We start from the raw sequence: 21,867 nt of genomic DNA, 5'->3' as shown, positions 1-21,867 counted from the left end.
CACCTCAAAACCCCCACGAGGCAATGACAGTGGGAACAGTCAACATTGTCACACTCTCTGTTCCTAAATTTCACGTGTCAACTTTCATGATCCTTTGAGGATCTTGAGCAAGAACCCTTTAAAGTAATATATTTAAAGTAAAAGATGATGAAATAAATTGGTTATAAACTTATTATTTTTAAAATTTGAATTTAAAAACTTTTGACTCATAATTGAGGAATAATCGTAGTATTAAGTGCTGGTCATTATAAGAATGTAGGGGTGTGCTATCAATGTATTCTTTTTTATTTATTATACACTTTTTGTTAATTTTTAATTTTTGATTTTTTTTAATTCAGTCGATCCGACGACCTTAAATTAAGAGGGTATGTACCTAAACCCTCTAAAAAGTAAAAAGAATGTATGGATAACAAACTCTATAACTTAAATGACACATGTACATTGTCATCGTGTCGTCTTATCTTGTGTCAATATACAATCATAAAAAATGATATACACACATTTTTATTATGCCTCACACACTCTTATCTAATAATGACCGTTATTTTTATTTGGTTTATTCAATTTAATAACGAAAAACAAAGAAAATGAGTAAGCAATTAAAAAAAATTGTAAAAATCATTTCAAAACATTCGTATAAATAAACATCTTCTCTGCATAAGATTGTATCATTAACACAAAAAATCACAACATTTATCTCCTCCTAAACCCACCTACATCACATTCTGGAAGGATTCTCCATAACCATTAATCCTAATTATTTATTGAGTTTATCCATAACCATTTATCTTAAATTGATTTTTTTTTTTTGTAAAATTCATCTTAAATTGTTTATTAAGAAGTCGTCAATTTTTGAAATTTTTTATCTCTGGTGGCTTCTAATTTATCATGATTTTATATTGTTTTGAAATGCAGCCAAAAATAATCACGGTGTATTTGTCTGTCACACACTGTCTCCCACTCTGGAATTGTGAATCCAAATTGCCACATGACTCCTTCAACTTCCTTCTTCCAAACGTCCACTAAGTAAGTAGGGGGGGGGGGGGGGGGGGAGAGAGAGGTTTGTTTGTATGTGTTAATTGAATTGGACGAGCTCTGTAACTTTTCTCTACATTTCACTGAGAAAATCGCAATCTGGTAAAGCTTAAGCATTTGCTTTACGGATCTCAAATATCCCAAAAAAGCAAACGACTTTCCGAAATTTTGCCTAATTTCTCTAAGTTTTTGCTGTTTCGGGCATTTGGGTTTTTTTTTTTTTTTTTTTTTTTTCGGGAACCAAACAGAAAACAGGAAAATGTGGAAGCTCAAGATTGCGGAGGGAGGGAGTCCATGGCTGCGCACACTCAACAACCATGTGGGCAGGCAAGTCTGGGAGTTCGATCCCAAGCTCGGTACCCCTGAAGAGCTCCTCGAGATTGAGAGAGCTCGCGAGAACTACCACAACAATCGGTTCGCTAAGAAGCACAGCTCCGATTTGCTCATGCGTATTCAGGTAATTCTTTGCTCTGTTTGTTTTCTCCGATTGATTGCGTTGTTGGTTTGATGAAAACGAAAGCTCTGCTGCTTTTTTCGAGAGTGGTTGCTTCGATTTTTCGCAAATATAGTTGTTTCTTGAAGGCTTGATTGTGGATGTATGGATTTTATATTGTTTGTTGTGATATTATATGTTAGGGAGTTAGAGTTGAAGTTGACAAGAAAAAAGAACTTGGTTTGATTGAGTAATTAGTTAATAATGGATTGCGTGGTGGACTGAATTGTGAGATTGTGGTGGAGAAAGGGAAATTCTTGAGTGTTTTTTTGAAGTTGGTGTGGTTGGAAAGCTAATTGGTTGTGGGTTTGTTTGCGTCACGGTACTTTTGTTTTGATGTGATAGGTGATAGGAGATGTTAGTCTCGTGGTTGCGGCGAACACTCTTGAGACTTTGAGTCTTCCAGAAGAGTTCCTAAAGTGGTTGTCTGTCTTGGATGAGTTTTGTAAACTGAGTGGTGAGTGGATATTTGTCTATTATTAAGGGAGTTTTAATGAAAAGCTCACGGTACTATTCACTTTAACGAAAAACTATATTTTTACATTAAAAAGTCAATCCTGGTACTATTCACTTTACCTTTTATTTTGCCCTTATCATTAAAACTCAAAGTTTTCAAGCCCTTTTCATTAGTTTTCCTTATTATTAATCTTTGACAATCTAATTGCTTCAGAAAAAGTCACAAAGTCTTAAGAGTCAACAATAGCAAAATTGTGCATAAACAATTATGATAATGTTAGTTTAATCGTTGATTTCCGCTTTTTATAGATGGTTTTCAACCTGCTCTCTACTGTTAACGTCGTAATTGTTATGCTGTTAGGATGCAGCTGACTCCTTTAGCAACTATTTATTAGTATCAAGCCACCACGTCAAATTAGTCCCATTTTGTTTGTAATTTCATTTGAAAAAACTTCTGAAGTACTTTGAGCTAGGCTTTTCTGAAATTCAAATTCTACCAACAGGAACAAGTGCAAGCCAGTGTGTAACTAGATGTGGTCAACTCTAAAACTACCACTTTTTATCCATTCTGAAACTGGTTATAACGTAAAGTTTGAATCACTAAATTGAACTAAATAGCAGTAAGCACCCTGCAAAAAATTATCTACTTGTAGTCAATGATAAATCTTGTACACCTTATACCTTATACCTTTCATCTTTTTTATTTTTAAATGCGAAGGGCATATTGTGTAATGGCCCCTTTCATAAGCACTTTTGCTGAAGTGCTTTTGTTAGAAACACAACAAATCATTTTTCCTTGAAAATAACTTGGAGGTGCTTCCTGAAGAAGCACATGTTGGGTGTTTTTCCAGAAATCAGTTTTAATATGTTTTGCCAAACGTTACCAAAAGTACTTCTGGTTATCTAAAAACATTGCCTGAGCTCTAAGATAACTTATTAGAAGCATGGTGCTTTCCATTAAATAGGTGGAATAATTAAACATAAACTGGTTCTTTCTGTACAATATACTGCTATAGGTGGTATTGTTGTGACTTGAGTTCTAAGGTTAGTGAATACCTTTGCATTTCCAGAAAGAACATTTTAGTGTTGGTTTAAAGAAATTTATCTTTTGTGGGTTACATCGAAAGAGTTATTAAGTTTGAACAACAGAAGACTCCTCTAAACAGGTTTCCCTTTGACCTCTTGTCCAATATTATTGCAAAATTAATTATGCTTTAAAGTTTTCTAATATAAAATAGATTTAAACGTCTCCTATATAAGATAAAATCTAAATTTCCTATCCTTCCGTATTTAGAATAGTGGTCAAGATTTTACAACTGCTTAACTCATCCAGAAAATAAAGCTGCCTCCTTGTTTACTTTTTTGTGTAAATCATCAGAGATTTATATCATCTTTTCTTGAGAAAAAAACATATTGAGAGAGCTTCATGGGAGACTATTCATATGACAGATTCATTTTTTATTTTGCTCTGCTCTGAGGGGAATGGTGAATGAGATTGTTAATGCTCAAACATTTGTATATAAAGTTATTTTTATATAATGTCTAATTGCCATCACTCATTATAACCATTTATCTTTCCTCACAAAAATATAGTTTTCCAAGGAGAACCCAGGCCGTGCTGTTTTACCCCAGGTCAAAGTAAAAGACACTGCAGATGTGACTGAAGAGGCAGTGACAAATACATTAAGAAGGGGTATAAGTTACCATTCAACACTTCAAGCCCATGATGGACATTGGCCCGGGGACTATGGAGGTCCTATGTTTCTACTTCCTGGCCTGGTAAGTGCTGATGCTGCTAGTGGCAAAATCTTCTGTTGCAGAAAATATTCCAGATCATCCCAAAATGGAGTGGGTTGTATTTTAGATCAATTTCTTAGCCTTCAGGAACATAAAAGTACACTGGAGGCCACTAAAATTTTTTATTTTTTCTTTCACGATAAATGTAATCATTGTCATTCCTGACATTTTTTTTCCCATCAAATGATCAGGTGATTACTTTGTCTATCACTGGGGCATTAAATGCAGTTTTATCAGATGAGCATAAGAAGGAGATCTGTCGATACCTTTACAATCATCAGGCAAGGATCAGTTTAGATTTTAAATTTGGGGCACATGCACCTTTTCACTGGTACCTTATGATTTGCTAAACTTTTGGTTGTTTATCAGAAATCTCGTATTGTAGAGTTTCTGCACGTGGGACCAAAAATTGTTAATTTAGAGACGTTTAATTGCAGAACAAAGATGGTGGGTGGGGATTGCACATTGAGGGCCCGAGTACTATGTTTGGTAGTGTCTTGACTTATGTTACTTTAAGGTTGCTTGGTGAAGGAGCTAAAGATGGACAAGGAGCCATGGAGAGTGGGCGTAGATGGATTCTGGACCATGGTGGTGCTACTGCAATTACGTCATGGGGGAAAATGTGGTTATCAGTTCAGAACTTAACCTTCATCTTGTTGGAACAACGGACCTTCGCGTCTTTTACTAGTGTGTGCTGGAAAGAATTCTATATGTACCCAATCTAGTGCAATATTTAATCATTGTAGCTTTGGTGGATGGTAATAGGTACTTGGAGCATTTGAATGGTCTGGCAACAATCCCCTGCCCCCTGAGATATGGCTTCTTCCATACATGCTCCCTATCCATCCAGGTTCTTGCCTTTTATTCATTCTACGCGGATGAGTGTTTTTGCTGTATGTATATGTGTCTGTGTTTGTGAAGAATAAGTGATTGCTTCTTACAAGAGGGGGAAACAAGCATTTTCTGCAATTTCTCTAACGTGGCTGATGGAGACATGACCTCATAACTTGTGATGCACTATCAATTAAGGCAATCAACACAGCTTAGGTGGTCATATTAGTTCAATAGCATACAGTTTATGCTTAACTCTGAGCCTTTTTTTTTTTCATCGGCATCAATTTTGAAGTGATCAACCTCTGGTTCTGCTGGGCCTTCTTCACTTCTCAAAGTTTAGTTTAAATATTGCGTTCTTTGTCCTACTATTGAGATTTCAAATGCTACCATTCTCGACTAGTGTGGTTATTGTTTAATCAAATTGAAGTTCCAGCTGTAAAATTTCAAATAAAGATTTCTTGCGGCATGCATGAATAATTGTTTTGACCGTCTTAGTAAATACCATAACAGAGAAATGGTTTGCACATTACTCTGCAGGAAGGATGTGGTGTCACTGCCGGATGGTCTATCTGCCAATGTCTTACCTTTATGGGAAGAGGTTTGTCGGCCCAATCACACCAACAGTTTTGTCTTTGAGGAAAGAACTTTTTAATGTCCCCTACCATGAAATAGATTGGAATGAGGCACGCAACCAGTGTGCAAAGGTTGGTCAAACTAATTATGTCATCAAATCAGTGCTAAAATCTTATGTGTAACAAATTTGACTGCTAATATCTACTTCCTTGATAGCTTTACCATAGTTGTGTATATTCTTTTCATATTTCTACCTATTACTATGTATCACTGTGTTTCTATTAAAACAATGATCCATTCAAGAGCAAAGTTCAGTTAATGTGTTCCAAACATCTTAGTGGATTGCAGTCAGCAGTTGCAGATTGCATGTTTATATTGTTATATCAATTGGTATACGGAACTGTCTGTCTGTACTTTGACATTGATCCTAATTTTTCTCACAAGAAAATTCATTTATTTCTTATTACAAAAATAAAGGAATGCATCTAAATACCTTGTGGATATAGTCAGCAGATTGCAATATTTATTTTGTTCCATCAGTTGGAATATGGTCAATTATTCGTGTATCCATTCTCATTGATCTCATTTTTGCTTACTAGAAACTTAATTTCTTTGATTTTTGCAGGAAGATTTGTACTACCCACACCCCCTCGTACAGGATATACTTTGGTCCTCTCTTCATGTGGCTGTTGAGCCAATCTTGCTGCGTTGGCCTGGGAAGAAGTTGAGAGAAAAGGCTCTTCGCACTGCAATTGAGCACATACATTATGAAGATGAGAATACTCGTTATATTTGCATTGGACCTGTGAATAAGGTACATATCCCAGTGGTTTGGTGCTGTACAGACTTGTTTTTAAACTTTGTCTGTTAAGGGGACCAAACATAATGTTTTAGTGCTGCCACTTATACTACATTTGGAAGAGGTGATGGAGAGTAAGAAAGGAGGAAAAGGATAGTAGACATGGGATGATGATAGAAAGAGAGATGGATTTAAATATTTCCTCCTCTTGTTGGGTTGAAAGGAAGGGGAGAGGAAGAATAGTTTAATATAAAAGATTACATTTAGTCCTTTATTTGGTTTCAGTTTATTTTGTATGGTTTTGGTGGGTCTGGAGGCTCTTCCTCCACCGAATTGTCCTTTTTCTTCACCTATCTTTCCATCCCCTTTTTCCCTCACACTCTTCGGCCTGCCAAACTTGGTGTTGGTTATGATGATAATGCTGTTATTAAATTTTTTAAGTCGAGAATGGTTTATTAGTTAGGTTCTTAAATGCTTTACTGATCTTTAATAAATCTGGTCCTTTGTCCGGATGACTGTTTTAACTGTTCATTAGTTTGTCATTTTGGTTTTTTTATTGAAGTTCAAGTTCCTTCCAATCCTTTTGCATATTACTATATGTCAATTAGAGTTTGAGGTTGTTGTGGATTGCAGGTTTTAAATATGCTTTGCTGTTGGGCAGAAGATCCGAATTCAGAGGCTTTCAAGTTACATATTCCAAGAATCTATGATTACCTATGGATTGCTGAAGATGGCATGAAAATGCAGGTCTGTATACTACCATCTTACCTTCAACTATTTTTAACTATTCTTCCATACTTCTGGAACGTACCCATCCATTGACACTTTACAGCTGTTTAGGATGCTTATCATAAACTTGCTACATAATTGATCTTTCTAATTGTATTCAGTAGTCATCAATAATGTGATAATGTTAAATATTTTTTTTTTTCTACAAAAATACGCATGATGATCATATACAATACAATTGCCAGGAAGTTGAGCATCTTTTTGAAGTTTTAATAGCCTCAAAATGTGATTTATTCATTATCCAGATATTGCATTGAGTTCCTTCTTACCTAGACAAAAAGTCTGAAATTTTTAATAAACTCAGTTATGCTGACTTTTTTTTACAGCAATTATTGAAACAGCATTTTTTGATGAGTTTTCTGCCGAGTAACCTGAGAATTTACTGCAGGGGTATAATGGAAGCCAGGCGTGGGACACTTCTTTTTCTGTTCAAGCAATTATCGCAACCAACCTTATAGAAGAATTTGGTTCAATTCTAAGAAAGGGACATCAATACATAAAAGATTCACAGGTGGTGACCTTGTGCATCCAAGTTCATGTTTGCTCCTTAATACTGTTACACTTTAATGGGCCCGCCATATCCATGATTGACTGTTTTATTTTCTCTCAAGGTTTTAGAAGATTGTCCCGGTGATCTTGACTATTGGTATCGCCACATTTCAAAGGGTGCTTGGCCTTTCTCAACTGGTGATCATGGATGGCCCATCTCAGACTGCACTGCTGAAGGATTGAAAGTGAGTGTTGGTCAGTTGAACACACTGTATCTGCTTACTCGTTGTTCACTATTTCAAAGTCTTTCTTTTTCAGGCTGTTCTATCATTGTCCAAAATTCCATCAGAAATTGTTGGTGAACCACTAGATACAAAGCGGCTTTATGATGCTGTCAATGTCATACTCTCATTACAGGTTAGCTCAGGCCATGATAGTCTGAACTCTGAAGTAGATAAGTGTAGTAATTTTCTACCACCCATGGCATCTCTAAAGCTACTTATTAATGCACTCAATGATGACTTTAGAAGTGGGACATATGCAGCTTGCATACCAGTATGACTCTGTTATAAAGTTCTATTATGTATAAGATGATTACAATTCTTGAACAAGAACGTTTTCAAACTTCACAATAATCAATTTTGTTAAGATTTTCTAGAATTTTTGGCTATTGCAGTTGTATTTCCATTTCGCTTTTATAATAAATTCCTTTCTTGAAGATCATAAACATTAACAACGATAAAAGAAGGGTAACTTACATCAGTCCTCCACTAAGGTTAACTTATAATACAAGATATCTATTCTCAATTCATTAAGCTTTCTATCTGAGGCTCCACTCCCGTTTCAATGCTAGATTTGTCCATCTCTAGATTCTATACCTCATAAATTTATCAATAATGTCAAGATAATCATCATCAGCATCCACAGCAGCAGAAGCAGCAGGATTTTGTAGTACCTATTTAAAATCAGTATCCTAACTTGCACCTACCTAGAACCTTACCTGAATTTTTCCAACTCTTAATTACAAAATTCTAGAGAGTGAAGGATGAAACCACAAATGAATCTGGTTACCCTTAAAATTCCGATGTGGAGGGTGAGTTGCAATGAGCTATGCGAGTTCCATTCTCTTGGTCACCTGGTGGCCAAGAATTCATGGTCACCCACCCTTGGATTTGATACCAAAAGTTGAGATTAAAACATTAAAAGTACATCCATTTATTCTCCTCCCATGATATCGAATTCATGGGTGAGTGACCATGCATTTCTTGGTCACCTAGTGACCAGGAGAACATTTATGTGTGTGACAATGCCTTCTCTATTTTGACCTATTATTACATCAAAATGTGAACTGTGCTAATTGATCATGAAGCTCACTTCTCCGGATACATAGATTTTCCACGAATACTTATCGTTGCTTTTTTCTGTGCTTTCCCCATATGCATATTCCCTATGAACAATCATCATTGCTTTTTTTTCTGTAATAACTGATTTATGATCTGAAAGTTTTTAATCGCTGATAGCTATTTATTATAATGTGATTGCAGAATGGTGATGGTGGCTTTGCAACATATGAGCTCACAAGATCATACAGTTGGTTGGAGGTAGTCTCATTTTAATGACTCCCAATTATCTTTCACTTTTCATCATTTTATTTTGGTGGGTTCTGCTCAAATTTGTGTGGCATGTGTTCAGTAATATGACTGCCATAATAACTCCTCCCTCAATAAGTGTTAGAATCTGTATAGCGACTGAAAAGGAACATGCACATTTGTATTTTGTGCTCATTTCCATCTTAACATAATCTGGAAAGATAGGGAAAACATGTTTTTCTTCGTTTTGTGATTGCATATTATCAAACCCCTTACACAGGTTCTGTTGTTTATAAACTAGTGAACATCACTCCATGAACAACGGAAAATGTACAAGAAAAATTTACCATCGATGTGGTTTATGCTCTCTAACATTTTCTTTTAGGAAAAATTATAATTTGTTCTCTGTTAAATATTACTTGAAACTTGGAAAAAGTCATTGTTGTATGTCATGAGTCATGACTCATAAAATGGTTTAAGTTGAAGCCTTTGCTTTTCACCATTACCCCCTGAGATAATGGAGAACTAACCTAATCCACTGTATCTTTTCTTTTCCCAGTTGATCAACCCTGCTGAAACCTTTGGTGACATTGTAATTGATTATCCGTAAGATACCAGCACCTTGAACTGCATCCGTTTATATCTTCTTTTTTGTTTTTTTCCAGTTTACTTAGTTTAACAATTAAGTAATTATGGCATGTCTCTGTAGGTATGTTGAATGTACCTCAGCTTCTATTCAAGCTCTGGTATCATTTAAGAAATTATATCCTAGTCATCGGCGAGAAGAAATAGAAAGCTGTATCAAAAGAGCTGTTGAGTTTATTGAAAAGATACAAGCATCTGATGGTTCATGGTTAGCCCCATGTCTCTATCTCTATAAGCTCTGTTTAGCTGCTTTCTTATTCTCTGATCTAGTAGTTCCAAGATCTTGTTCAATCAATCAATGTGCATGCTTTTTATGTTATTTCCAAAATTGCTGAACAGGTATGGTTCTTGGGGGGTTTGCTTCACTTATGGTACATGGTTTGGCGTAAAAGGGTTGGTGGCTGCTGGAAAAAATTACAACAATAGTTCCAGCATCCGGAAAGCTTGTGATTTTCTGCTATCAAAACAACTTGCTTCTGGTGGCTGGTCAGAGAGTTATCTATCATGTCAAAACAAGGTAAGTTCATTGATTTTACATCATTCTTATTTTTCAAATATTTTCTATAAATTATTAAGTTCATCAATCCTGAATTACAAGCTCTGTTGGATGCCTCATTTTAGCTCCTAATCCCTTTAAATTGATTATTTTTTAATTAATCAGTGTTAGGAATTATTCTGTTTGGTGTGCTTGTTTGCTAGGGTTTAAGGCCAAATACTGTCTGATTTGCTAGTTGTTTCTGATAAAAGCATATAACAATACATATGTTTGTAGTGTCTCTGTGTATTAAAATCCTGAATCTAAATGAAGCTTTTATTTTCCTTCTCATCAATTTGTGGTTTTGTAGCCATGAAAACTGAATCAGCGTGTTGGGTCCTTTGCCTGTTCTTTTGGTAAAACTTTTATCATTAATTTAAAAGAGAACAGGTTAGCAAGGTTTGAATATTTCTAACATTTGTTTTTGAAAGTGCATATAGTTTGATTACCCAAAAAAAAAAGCATATCTTTTTACAATGTATTCATAATGTTTGTGATAACACGTTCATTTGTCAACAAAGAGACTCTCGAAGAGATTGTAACTTTGATAGTAATGGGATGCGTCTTGTATGAGGTGGCAATATTAAATTGGTTGTCGGTATAATTTTGGTATGTTTTATGTGATTCTTGTCATCTAATGTTTTTATTGCTTTTCCTCTACAGGTGTACACAAATCTTGAGGGTGATAGGTCTCATGTAGTCAATACTGGATGGGCCATGTTGGCTCTTATTGATGCTGGTCAGGTATGCATATAGTTTTACCAAATACTTTCATGTACATTGGTAGGTTGTTTTCAACTTATTCTGGTGTTGCAACCTTTGGTTTAAGGTGTCTATTCTTTTGGATGAGAACAAATAATTTCGTCAGAATTTACCAACATCGACACCACTAAAATGGACCAGAAATGCATCAAACACACAAACAAAGCCTCTACTGTTGAAACTCAGAGTGTACTACCAGCACTTCATCAGACCACATAAGCCCCCTTAGTTCCGAGTTCTAACTATTTGAGTCCAATACATCCATGCTTTAATCCCGTGTTAAGAAAATAAGTGTGTCTAAACGAGTCAATTCATTAGACACTGAATACCATAGAACACAAAATCTGGCCATATCCATAGAAATCCTCTGCATTTTTCAATAACAATTTTAACATTTTTCTCCAACTAAACAATTCTAAAACTGCCAACGGTCAACTCCATAAAACTTACTCCCTGCTGATTGGGCTTTCACTGCTTTCCTTGGTGTTATTCATAATGGTTGCACTTTTCTTATTGTGGTGTCTTACTCATTGGAGCAGGCTGAGAGAGACCCAACACCGTTGCACCGTGCAGCTAGATTTTTGATAAATTCTCAAATGGAGAATGGAGATTTTCCTCAAGAGGTACGTCATTGTTTGTTCCAATACTATATACTATTTAAGATGCATAACCTCAGAACAAGTGCTCTAAAGCCACTTCTAATTTGCATTTTCTTGTCTTTTGGATTTCTAGTGAATACTTCCTCGAAAAACAAGATTTTCACTTGTTAGGATATGAACAAATGAAATTAATAAGATAGCTTAACTCTTTAGTGAAGGATTAGCGTATCGGACAAGTGTTTGTGCAGTCTAAGATTAAACCATGTCAAGCCAGAGATGTGCAATGCAACTTAAACCTTAGGACATTAGTAACTCTTTTACGGAAATGAAGCAACGCTGGCAAATACGTTTTAACTTTTTTGTTCCTTCAATATTTTCTTTTGCAGGAAATCATGGGTGTCTTCAACCGGAACTGTATGATCACGTATGCTGCATACCGGAATATCTTCCCCATCTGGGCATTGGGTGAATACCGCTGTCGTGTCTTGCAGGCTTCGTGAGCTCACTCTGCCACTAATTTGTGTGACATTGTACCAATATATTTCAAATCAGTTACTGTTTTTGTCAACTAAGAATCGCGAAGTAACGAGCTGGAGGATCGACCCGTTCAGTATAATTCCGAAGAAAGACTGTTGGCAGCAGGTGTTGACATTTATTTTGCTCCCTTCAAAGGGTAGACCGGAACAGAAAACTAAAAAGTGAAGAAAAATAAAATTTAGAACAATTCAAGGACAACTTTCCTCTATCCAAACCTCTGTGGAGAACCTATCTGCATATTTAACATAGTAGTATCTTGTATGGTAATTTTCCGGGTCACTTTGCTCAGGGACTTTCCCCTGTCCAAGCCTGTAAGGTTCTAAAAGATGTTAACCGCTAGTCGGATGGTTGGTTGGGGCCTAGTGCCTATGCGGCTAGGCAAGGGTCTAGGTGGACTAGACGGATTTAAGTAAATTTATTATATATTATATACATAAGTGTCTATTTATACTTAAAAAAAACACATAATGTATTGGGATACATAAATTGCATAATAAAATACAAAGTGTTTTGCATAATAAAAACACATAATGTATTGGGATACATAAATTGCATAAATTGCATAATAAAACCATTTTTCATGCAGAAAATTCTCATCGGTCGCATTTCCAAGGTATGGTTATTGAACATTTGTATTTTTGTTTTGTTTTGTTTGAGATGTGGGCCCCATCTAGAATTTAAGAAGGGGTGGGAAAGCTATGTGGCTGGCGAGTTACGAGGGAGTTTTGAATCCAAGATGTATGTGGAAATCTTACCGACTAGAATATTGGATCACATGTATCGCAAGAGTGCATTTTTGCTTATCACCTTTAAGCGGTGATAATGTTCACCATCCTACTTATTACTATTAGATAAGTTTAAATTTTAAGATTTGTGTTTATCTACTACACAGATTTCAAAAGTTAAACTTATCCAACAATAATAAATATAGTGATGAACATTACCATTACTTGAAGGCACCATAAAGAATATTTCCCTAGTGCAATTAGGGGCCGTTTGGTACGTAGACGGGATGGGATGGGACGGGATAGGACGGGACGGAATAGTGGTTCCATGTGACGTTTGGTATGCGCAGGACAGAACGGGAGAGTTGTTCCGTTTTGCGTTTGGTAAGCGCAAGACGGAACTAAACCAAAACATTAAAATGACTAACTTACCCCTGTTTCGTCTGTTGTTTGGTACAATGCTTGGGACGGGACGGAACATTTTTTTTTTTTTTCTTCTTCTTGCTGCTGCTTATCTATGATATATTTTCTACACTATATTTTTTTTCTTCTTCCTCGTCATGATCATTTCAATTACGTGAGATGATCATATAATCTATCAAAGAAGCCATAATATTACATATGTAAAACAAAGAAACATATTGTTAGTGGAGCAAACATGATGCAATTAAGTTAATATCTGCCTACAGCTTTTTACAAAGCTAAATTACTTCCTAGTGGAAAAGGTAATCTAGTGAACAATATATATGATCAATTAAAAAGCAAATCCAGTGAACAATATATATGTTCTTTTTTTCACTGTTGTTTTGGGCAATATTGCAACTCTTTGGTTTTCATATGCATCATCAATAGGCTGAAAGCATGTTATTCATATGCAGCATTGCCGATGCAACATCAGTAAGTGCAGCATCATAACATGTTCATATTTGAAGACATATATGCTTATCTATGATATATTTTTTCATAGGAGCACATGGCTGAAGATATATTATGCCATTTCTTGACTGAAGACATGGCAAAAGAAGCAAAACAAAAAACAATGAATGACTAAAGATTGTATTCCTTGAACAATGAATGAAATACACAGAGAGAGAGAGGTGTTTGTTATTTATACAAGTATTCTTTGCTTCACTCATAAGCTACTAACCAACTAACTTCCTTATATCCTTACAAACCCCAACAAACTAATAGCCTTCCTACAATCTCAACAAAGTAACTGCCTTGCTGATGTGTAACCTTCATGCTGATATGTTTGTAGAGTCATAGTGATGTGTACATATCAATCAACAGACCCATGGCCTGAAGCAATAACTTCATTGGCAAAGACTTAGTAGATACTTTACAAGAGAAAAAAAAAAACATTAAAAAGGTAAAGACCACTGCGGGAAAATCTTATACACCACTTTCAGAATCTCATCAAATACCTGAAGAAACTTGTGGGGAACATCTTAAACTCATTTTTCTGTTCTTGCAATTACCTCCACCTTAAAATCTGGTTTTTCCCAAACAAGTTCCTTCCAGTCCCCACAATCGGTGATGCCAACAGGCCAATCATGTGAAAGAAAAATATCGATTGGTTCCTCAACTTTCATGAGTTCGTGGAAATCATACTCACAAACATGATACACTAACCTGATAGTATGACCATTATAAGGAGGCCTCTCAAAGTGTCATGCTCAAAGGAAAAAAAAATGAACCGCCTTCAAACATTTAACACCATATATCAAATTGCACATACCACCATCGTTATATTTACAATAATAGCAAAACATAAACAGCTATTGTTTTACCAACAAAAGATAAACAATGAAGTAAACACCAATTCGAAGGTTTCTGAACTTGACTACACTAGCAAACCCCAAGAAGTATATATTAGGTGTTGCCCATCCTTCATAGTACCTATACAAACAGCAAAAACAAGTAAAAAACCCGCAACAATCATTCATCCGAAGCGAAAAAAACGACACGAAAAACAATTGGAAGAGAATGTCATAGATTATAGTTAAAGAAGGGACTCATAGTTCCCACAAGTAATTAGAAGCCTCGTGATTCCCACTAATGAATATGGTCGGGTACAGAGCCACTGCCTCACCGGAATAGTATTTCCAAACTGTGTTCATGCTCCAAAATTTACGAGGCACTGAACCCATTAAATCGCACAGCTCGGAACCAGATCTAATTCTTTACAAACAAGAATCGTAATAAACCTTAAAAATCAGACTTTGTTCTTTTTCCCAAGCACAAGTTAAACCAGAAAAACCAAGAAAACTTACTTATTTTCTCATAATCATCCTATTTTCCCAAAAAATTGAAATTTTCCATGAAAAAAATCAAGAAAACGAACCTGGAGATGCAGTGGTTACAGGAGAAGATCGAGATCGAACATGGAGATGCAGCGGCTATGGGAGAAGATCAAGATCGAACCTGGAGATGCAGCTGCTACGGGAGAGGATGAGGAGGAAGGCTACAAGAAAAGGCAGCACAGGCAGAGAAGATGGAACGAAGAAGATAGAATTTTAGGGTTTGTTTTTTTGATGGTGTAAATATTGAAAAAGATAAGGGGTATTTTTGTCTTAAAATGTTATAATTTTGTGTTCCACGGATGTGGAACGAGTCGTTCCAGGGGAGGTGAGGCGGAACAAAAATTCACCCAAAACTCGTCCCGTGGAACAGCGCGTTCCACCCGTTTTAGACGCACCAAACGTGGGACGGAACGCCTCGTCCCACTCCATTCCATCTCGTCTCGCATACCAAACGCATCCTTAGGCCTTGTTTGGTAGCTCGGACTGTACTGATTATTTCTGTCGGATACGATAAATAGCCACCGGATAGTACTGATTATATTAGTTGGGCGTTTGGTGCAGTATCAGATTAATGATCGTATTATTTATACTGTGTTTGATTGGATACTCTATCGGATAAGAAAGATTTAAAAATATTATTATATTGATGAATGATGAATTTTGAACAATTCTATGAAATTACATCAAATCCAGATCTTGTTGCAACCAAACCAGCACAAGCATTGATATTATGAATTCATCAAGCTCCATTCCAGATGTAATCGCTCAACTCGTTTCTTCAACTGGGTTCGAATTTTCAACATACCCAATTTAGGATCTTTGCAATTTTCAACATACAGATCAAATTTTTTTTTTTCCGGATCTGGAAGAAGAAAAATAAGAGGATGGCAGAAGAAGAACCTGGGTTTAGATGAGAGAAGAAGGAGGAGAAGACAAAGAAGGAGAACCTGGGATTCAGATGAGAGAAGAAGAATGAGGAGAACCTGGGATTCGAAGGACAACCTGGGAGTTGGAGAGAGTGAGAGAGCCATGTTTTCAACCCGACTAAATAGTACTGTAGTTTTGGAAATGATAGTTAAGCGGGTGTCAGGCGTGTAGAATAGGTTGGGTCGGAGTATTTAGTTGGCTGACTATTTATTACATGGGGACACCAAACACCTGATATCGTATAATTAATTATATCCGGTGTGTTATACGGTGTACCAAACAAAGCCTTAGCATTTCTCACCCAAGTATTCTTATCCTTCTAAATTTGAAAACCCAAACACCAGCGCGAAATTTGAATTCAAACCCCACCATCTCTCCAAAAAAAAAAAAAAAAAAACTCACGTTCTCTCCCTCTCTCAGATTTTCTCGAACTCCGTCCCGGAAACGCTCTCTGAGATTATAATTTACAATATTTCAAATTTCGGTAGTCTCAAAGCCATTCTTTCAAAATTTTCTCCTCTCTCAAAATTTTTTGTTTGGTTGTCGAGAAAGCGCCGGAAAATAAGAGCAAATGGGAGAGGAGGAAGCTCTGGTACTTGGCTCTGACATAGCAACGCGAAAGCCTCCTAATCCGGCGAGTAATTCCGAATGTTGGTAGTTCCACTAAGGACCCAACGGAGAATATGATCTGTAAGTGCTTGGTTTCCGTTTAGTTCATCATGTCATAATAATCAATAATGTTTGGTTTGCTTTAATTTTTGTTTTCTACTTTGGATTTACAGGATTTGCTACTTGTAATTTCGAAAGTTGGGATGTGTCTGTAATACCAATTACTCCATCAGTAATCCCAACTTTAAAGGATTAATCTTGTATAATTACGAATTGGGTCTTTTTAGCTGCATTTCAAGATAAAGAGACATGCACTTGTTAAAGGGAGGGGACCTGCGAGGGTCACTACCCAACAGGGAGTTTTCGAGTTGAAACACAAGGTGGTTATTGCAATGAACAAGCTTGCTGATCGAGATACTTACCAATTAGGCGTCGAGGAACTTGAGAAAATGGCTGAGTGCTTGACCCCAGATGGGTTCGCTCCGTTTCTGTCTTGTATTTTGGATATGGATTCAGAACAAAAGAGTGCAGTCCGAAAGGATTGTATTAGACTAATTGGTATATTAGTTAGATATCATGAGGGGTTTGTTGGAACTTGGAATGCATCTTGGTAAGATGGTTGCCAGCATTGTTAAGCGGCTCAGGGATCCAGATTCCATTGTGAGAGATGCATGCGTGGAGACTGTTGGTGTTTTAGCGTCAAAACTCAGTAATGATGCGGGTGAGGGTGATGGGGTCTTTGTTGCTTTAGTCAGGCCACTTTTCGACGCTGTGGGTGAACAAAACAGGCAGGTGCAGTCAGGTTCAGCATTGTGCTTAGCCAGGGCCATTGACAATACTCATGATCCTCCAGTTTCAATTCTGCAGCCCATGTTGAATCGAACAATAAAGTTGCTTAAAAATCCGCATTTCATGGCAAAGCCAGCAATCATTGAGTTAAACAGAAGCATTATTCAGGTGAATTCTTTAAGTTAAACATGACTTAAAGTTGCCGTGATATTACAGGTTGTCTATTATGATTCAGCTATTAAAAATACTGTTTCCCAAATGCTGTATGAAGACCTGTTAATTGATTTCTATGTGCACCATTTGAATTATTACTCCTCATAATTGGGAGAGGCCTTTTCTGTGAGTTTACATTGTATGGCATGAAAGAACTCCGAGACAAAAGTTTTAAGTTATTATATATGCACAGATTGATGTATCTGCATCAATATTATTAGTTTATTTGCAAAACATGCTATATGGTGTTTCCTCTCAATCATGCCACAGTGCGTTCTTCAGTTAATCATTGAATGGGATTGGATAGTGCCAGTTGTCTTGTAACTTGCTAAACAGCCTATTTCGATGCTCTGTATTGCTTGTGTTTATTTTGCTGCATATTTTTTGGTACCACTTGTTTGTATTTGTGTGGTAGAATTAGAATATCCTTCTCTTTGTGCTTGATTCTATACTCTATTCTAGGCAGGGGGTGCTCCAACGCAAAATGTTCTCTCTTCTGCAATGATTAGCATTCAAGAATCTTTAGAGAGTAGTGACTGGACAACACGCAAAGCTGCTTGCATAGCACTAGGGGAAATAGCTTCAAGTGGTGGATCCTTCATGGGCTCTTTTAAGGCTTCCTGCGTTCGTTCCCTTGAATCATGTCGCTTTGACAAGGTCAGTGTTACTTAAAATCTACATTTGGAGAATCTTCTTTCATGCAGATTATTAAACCAGATCTTTTTTGTGTTTATTGTGTTGTAGGTGAAACCAGTTAGGGACACGGTCCTTCGGGCCCTGCAGTGCTGGAAAAGTCTTCCAGGACCTGATGCTTCTGAACCTTCAGAAGCTGGATCTTCTATAAAAGGTTTAATGACCCGATCATGTGCTCTTATATGCTTCAGATTAGTTTTACTTGCTGGGTTTTACCGCAATGCTATTTCTGGATGGTCTCAACTCAATTAAGCTGACAAGAATTAGAAACTGGTGCAGTTTCAACGGGTTGTGGACATTTTGAGATGCATCTCGAATCTGAAGACGACTAGGGTGTAGTTGTTAAGTTTTATTAGAAAATAAAGGAAAAATGCTACTAGTGCATAGAAAGCCTGCCGTAATTGATAAAGATGTCATTCTTTTTCTTTTGTAGTTCTGCAAAATTTTGACTTACTGTGCTTCCCTTGTTACTTCTCATAATGTTTATACCAATTTTCGTCAGAAAATTTCTTTGGCGGTGACTACAGCGATATTACTAGTGCCAGTGAATCTGGACGGAAGGATCTCCCACTCAAGAAAGTTATTACTGGCTTAACTAAGAGCAGAGCCCCTTTGTCTATTAAAAAGACATGTCCAAGTTTTGGCAAAAGTCATAAACGCTCCAATGAAGATCATTGGCATTTTGAAGTTGCAGTTCCGCAAACCCACAATGGTTCTTTGCCGGAATTTCAGAATGAAGAATCTAAAGGTAGCTGTATTACAAAGACTTTAGAAAGGATGTGCACAGATGTTACAAGCACACAGGACATTGGATATGAATATGTGCCAATGGATGAAAAAGAACAGTGTTCTTCTGGTTCAAATCTTGTCAGTGATGACTTAGAGGGGAAGTTTGTGACTCATAGCAGTGTCAAGGGTAGTTCGTAGAAGCCAGTGGGAAGAAATCAGCGGTTTGCAGCTGAAGAGATTGGTAGTACTCTGAAAGGATACACGAACGTAGAAGTCTGGATTCAACTGTGACAGAATCTGGTTCCCATACTCCACATGGATGTTGTTCGCAAATGGCCAATGAAGTGGTTTGCATTAGAAACCAACTTGTGGAGATTGAAACCAAACAGTCAAACTTAATGGATCTTCTACAGGTACATACATTGAGACATACGTATCTGTTAGTTGCTGCACCTTTTGTGTAAGCTCCTAGAGAAACTCTGATATGCTGGTCACTTTGACACAATATTGCTCAGAAGTCAGAATATATATTGGTTTTCTTTTCCATACAACGTTAATCAATCTAAACCCTCTAACTTATCTCTTGCATTAAACTTTGTTCACAGGTGTTGACATCTGGCATACTGGATAGCTTGTCTGTGTTTCAAACAAGGGTGGTGGGTCTAGAGGATGTTGTAGACCGATTACCTCAGAACTTTGAACACAGGAGGGAGCATTCAAATTTAGCAGCCTCCAAACTCATGAAACAGAGCCAGAATTTGCATTCTCCAAGGCTCTCCACAAGCACTCCGAGGCCATCTATAGATATGACCAGCCGGCAGGGGTCAATGTTGTCAGTGAAACATTCTGATACTTGGGAGGAAAACACAATTGGCAGGAGCCGAACAAACAATTCTGCAGGACACTGTACAGAAACATGGAGTAATAATAGGGGGAAGCTTACCCGGAATCCTATTGGGAAAGACATTCGGAAAATTCCTGGGCAGGGAACACAGAGGATAAGTAATGGTCAAACAAGGGCGGATGCTATGTTTTCTTCAGCTTCTATTTCTAATGCCAAAGTTAGACAAAATGTTGTAGATAGTAAGAATAACCTCTGGAAACAGTTGGAAAGGTTTTCTAGTGAAGGGGACCTCAACTCTGCATATGTGGAAGCTCTTTGTTCTGGTGATGAAATTGTTCTGGATGAGCTTCTTGAAGGAACCGGTCCAGTTCTGGAGTGCTTGTCGCCTAAAACTGTGAGGGATGTTCTCAGCACTTTAGCTTCATGTCTCCCAGAACAAAGGTTTATCAACACCATAATTCCTTGGTTGCAGCAGGCAAGTGCTTTTATACATTATTTATGCAACGTAATTTTTACTCAGAAACCAAAATGTGTTCCAAATTGAAATGTTAATGCTTAAGGCGATTTTCGTTCGTTTAGATTGCTGACTTGAGCACCAAGCGTGGACCAAACTACCTTGGCCTGCCAGCGAAAGCAAAACAAGAATTCTTGTCTTCTATCTGAATATGGAATTTTCCAATCCTTCAAAGAGAAGATCTGCCACTCAGTTAGCTGTGAAGTTGCACCATTTATGGGGTAATTTCATTTCTATGGTAACCTTTGTGTTTGCATTCCCAACACTTGCATTTTTAACGCAGTCTTGAAAAATTATCCGTCCACACCTGCCCTTGGTAACGATAATTGCCTACTTCTGCAGGCTCGTGACAGTCAGATATTAAACCAAGGCTATGCTGTGTTATGGAACTTGCAGACTCCCATTGGTAACTTGTTTTAGAAATTTTAAGTGGTGTTTGTCGGACAATTTTAGATGGTTTGGACATGTGTAACGAAGACCTACAAACTCTTCGGTTAGAAGATGTGATAACGAGACAGGACTCAGACCTAAAGGGGTAGAGGAAGGCTTAGGAAGACTTGTAAAGACTCAGAAAAGGCTTGGACTACTTGGATCTAACAGAAGACATGACACAAAACCAAGCGCAGTGGCATTTTAGGATTCATATAGCTGATCCCATTTAGTGGGATAAAGCTTTGTTGTTGTGGTTTGTACAATTTTAGCCAGACGAGGGTCGATGGTTGGGTCATTTAGAATCTTTTCCTGGATTAGAATTTCCTTTCCTGTAGTACGTAGTTTAACGTACACATCCATCTCTCCGTCGTGTCACGAAAACCGGGAGCGTTTCTGTTGTCAGCAGCATTGAAGCTCTAATACTCATAAACTATGGAAAAAGATGGTGATGACTCGTACGAAGTGAAATATGATGAATGTGATGGATGTTTAGTTAGCAAAACCACTTCTCTACATACGTCGGGTTTTTATTTTCAGTAACACTTTTTTCAACTACTTGGATTTTATTAAAAATTTGGAATGTGCTCTTGAAAACACTTATGCATAGTACGCATAAATGTTTTCTAGAGAAACGACCTTTTAGTTACTTACCTTTGCTAAATAGAAAAAGATATTATGCACGTGTTCTCTCTTGTTTGACTGTTGTTATAAGAATTTTTTTCTTTTGCAAAACTGCAGAATATAAACTACAATGCGTTGTCTAATTTGAGTTGAAGTGTAGGGACGGTGGTTGAGATGGAAAAAAAAATGATCTCATTAAGTGACATAACACAGTAAATACCCATTAGGTTACGTTTGTAACAACTAGTGGCGTAAGAGAGAGCCTAAGATTGTTTGGTAAATTTAATTTGAACCTATATAACTTTCTTTTACATTCAATTTATTCTCTACACTCATTACTTTTAATTAAACTATCAATACCGCTTTCAATTTAAATTTATTATCTAAACTCACTATTCTAAATATCCTGGCCTAGGCGCTAGGGTCACCACCCTAATTAATCGTTTGAAAATTAAGAAAGGGTGTCTAAAACTGCCTAGGCACCCGCCTAGGCACGTGCCTAAATTGCGAACCTCACTTAGACAGAAAATAAATAA

General features: G+C 36.9%; 1 protein-coding gene and 1 pseudogene across 3 annotated transcripts; both read left to right on the top strand.

The window, feature by feature from the left end:
• Nucleotides 1–901: 901 nt before the first annotated feature.
• LOC137731061 (cycloartenol synthase 2) lies at nucleotides 902–12,130 on the top strand. 2 transcript variants are annotated; one of them, XM_088687854.1, is made up of 19 exons: nucleotides 902–1,026; nucleotides 1,284–1,492; nucleotides 3,578–3,763; nucleotides 3,973–4,062; nucleotides 4,219–4,413; nucleotides 4,547–4,631; nucleotides 5,153–5,319; nucleotides 5,814–6,002; nucleotides 6,621–6,734; nucleotides 7,165–7,287; nucleotides 7,388–7,510; nucleotides 7,584–7,682; nucleotides 8,810–8,866; nucleotides 9,414–9,460; nucleotides 9,564–9,707; nucleotides 9,839–10,016; nucleotides 10,698–10,778; nucleotides 11,336–11,419; nucleotides 11,782–12,130. In XM_088687854.1, exons 2-19 carry the CDS (start codon nucleotides 1,295–1,297, stop codon nucleotides 11,893–11,895), a joined length of 2,274 nt encoding a protein of 757 aa, XP_088543980.1. In that variant the 5' UTR covers nucleotides 902–1,026; nucleotides 1,284–1,294; the 3' UTR covers nucleotides 11,896–12,130. The 2 variants fall into 2 exon arrangements, with proteins under 2 accessions (XP_088543980.1, XP_068326233.2); XM_068470132.2 differs by having other exon boundaries at nucleotides 928–1,137.
• Nucleotides 12,131–16,458: 4,328 nt separating this feature from the next.
• On the top strand, nucleotides 16,459–20,698 carry LOC148690067 (TORTIFOLIA1-like protein 2; annotated as a pseudogene). Its single transcript, XR_015957471.1, has 9 exons — nucleotides 16,459–16,525; nucleotides 16,670–16,728; nucleotides 16,784–17,453; nucleotides 17,961–18,155; nucleotides 18,243–18,345; nucleotides 18,694–19,333; nucleotides 19,526–20,239; nucleotides 20,344–20,516; nucleotides 20,621–20,698. The product of XR_015957471.1 is annotated as a TORTIFOLIA1-like protein 2 (transcript).
• Nucleotides 20,699–21,867: the final 1,169 nt, after the last annotated feature.

This window comes from Pyrus communis, chromosome 16 (assembly GCF_041283825.1).
Source record: "Pyrus communis isolate YQ-2024b chromosome 16, ASM4128382v1, whole genome shotgun sequence".
Lineage (NCBI taxonomy): Eukaryota > Viridiplantae > Streptophyta > Magnoliopsida > Rosales > Rosaceae > Pyrus > Pyrus communis.
The sequence above is the reverse complement of the archived record's forward strand: the minus strand, read 5'-3'. Positions and strand labels throughout refer to the sequence as shown.

Bases quoted from the DNA above. Each gene is read 5' to 3' on its own strand.
- LOC137731061 (XM_088687854.1), top strand. From the start codon at position 1,295: ATGTGGAAGCTCAAGATTGCGGAGGGAGGGAGTCCATGGCTGCGCACA. The intron at 7,288-7,387 runs GTGGTGACCTTG...TTTTCTCTCAAG, and splicing joins AATACATAAAAGATTCACAG to GTTTTAGAAGATTGTCCCGG. The intron at 11,420-11,781 runs GTACGTCATTGT...TTTCTTTTGCAG, and splicing joins ATGGAGATTTTCCTCAAGAG to GAAATCATGGGTGTCTTCAA.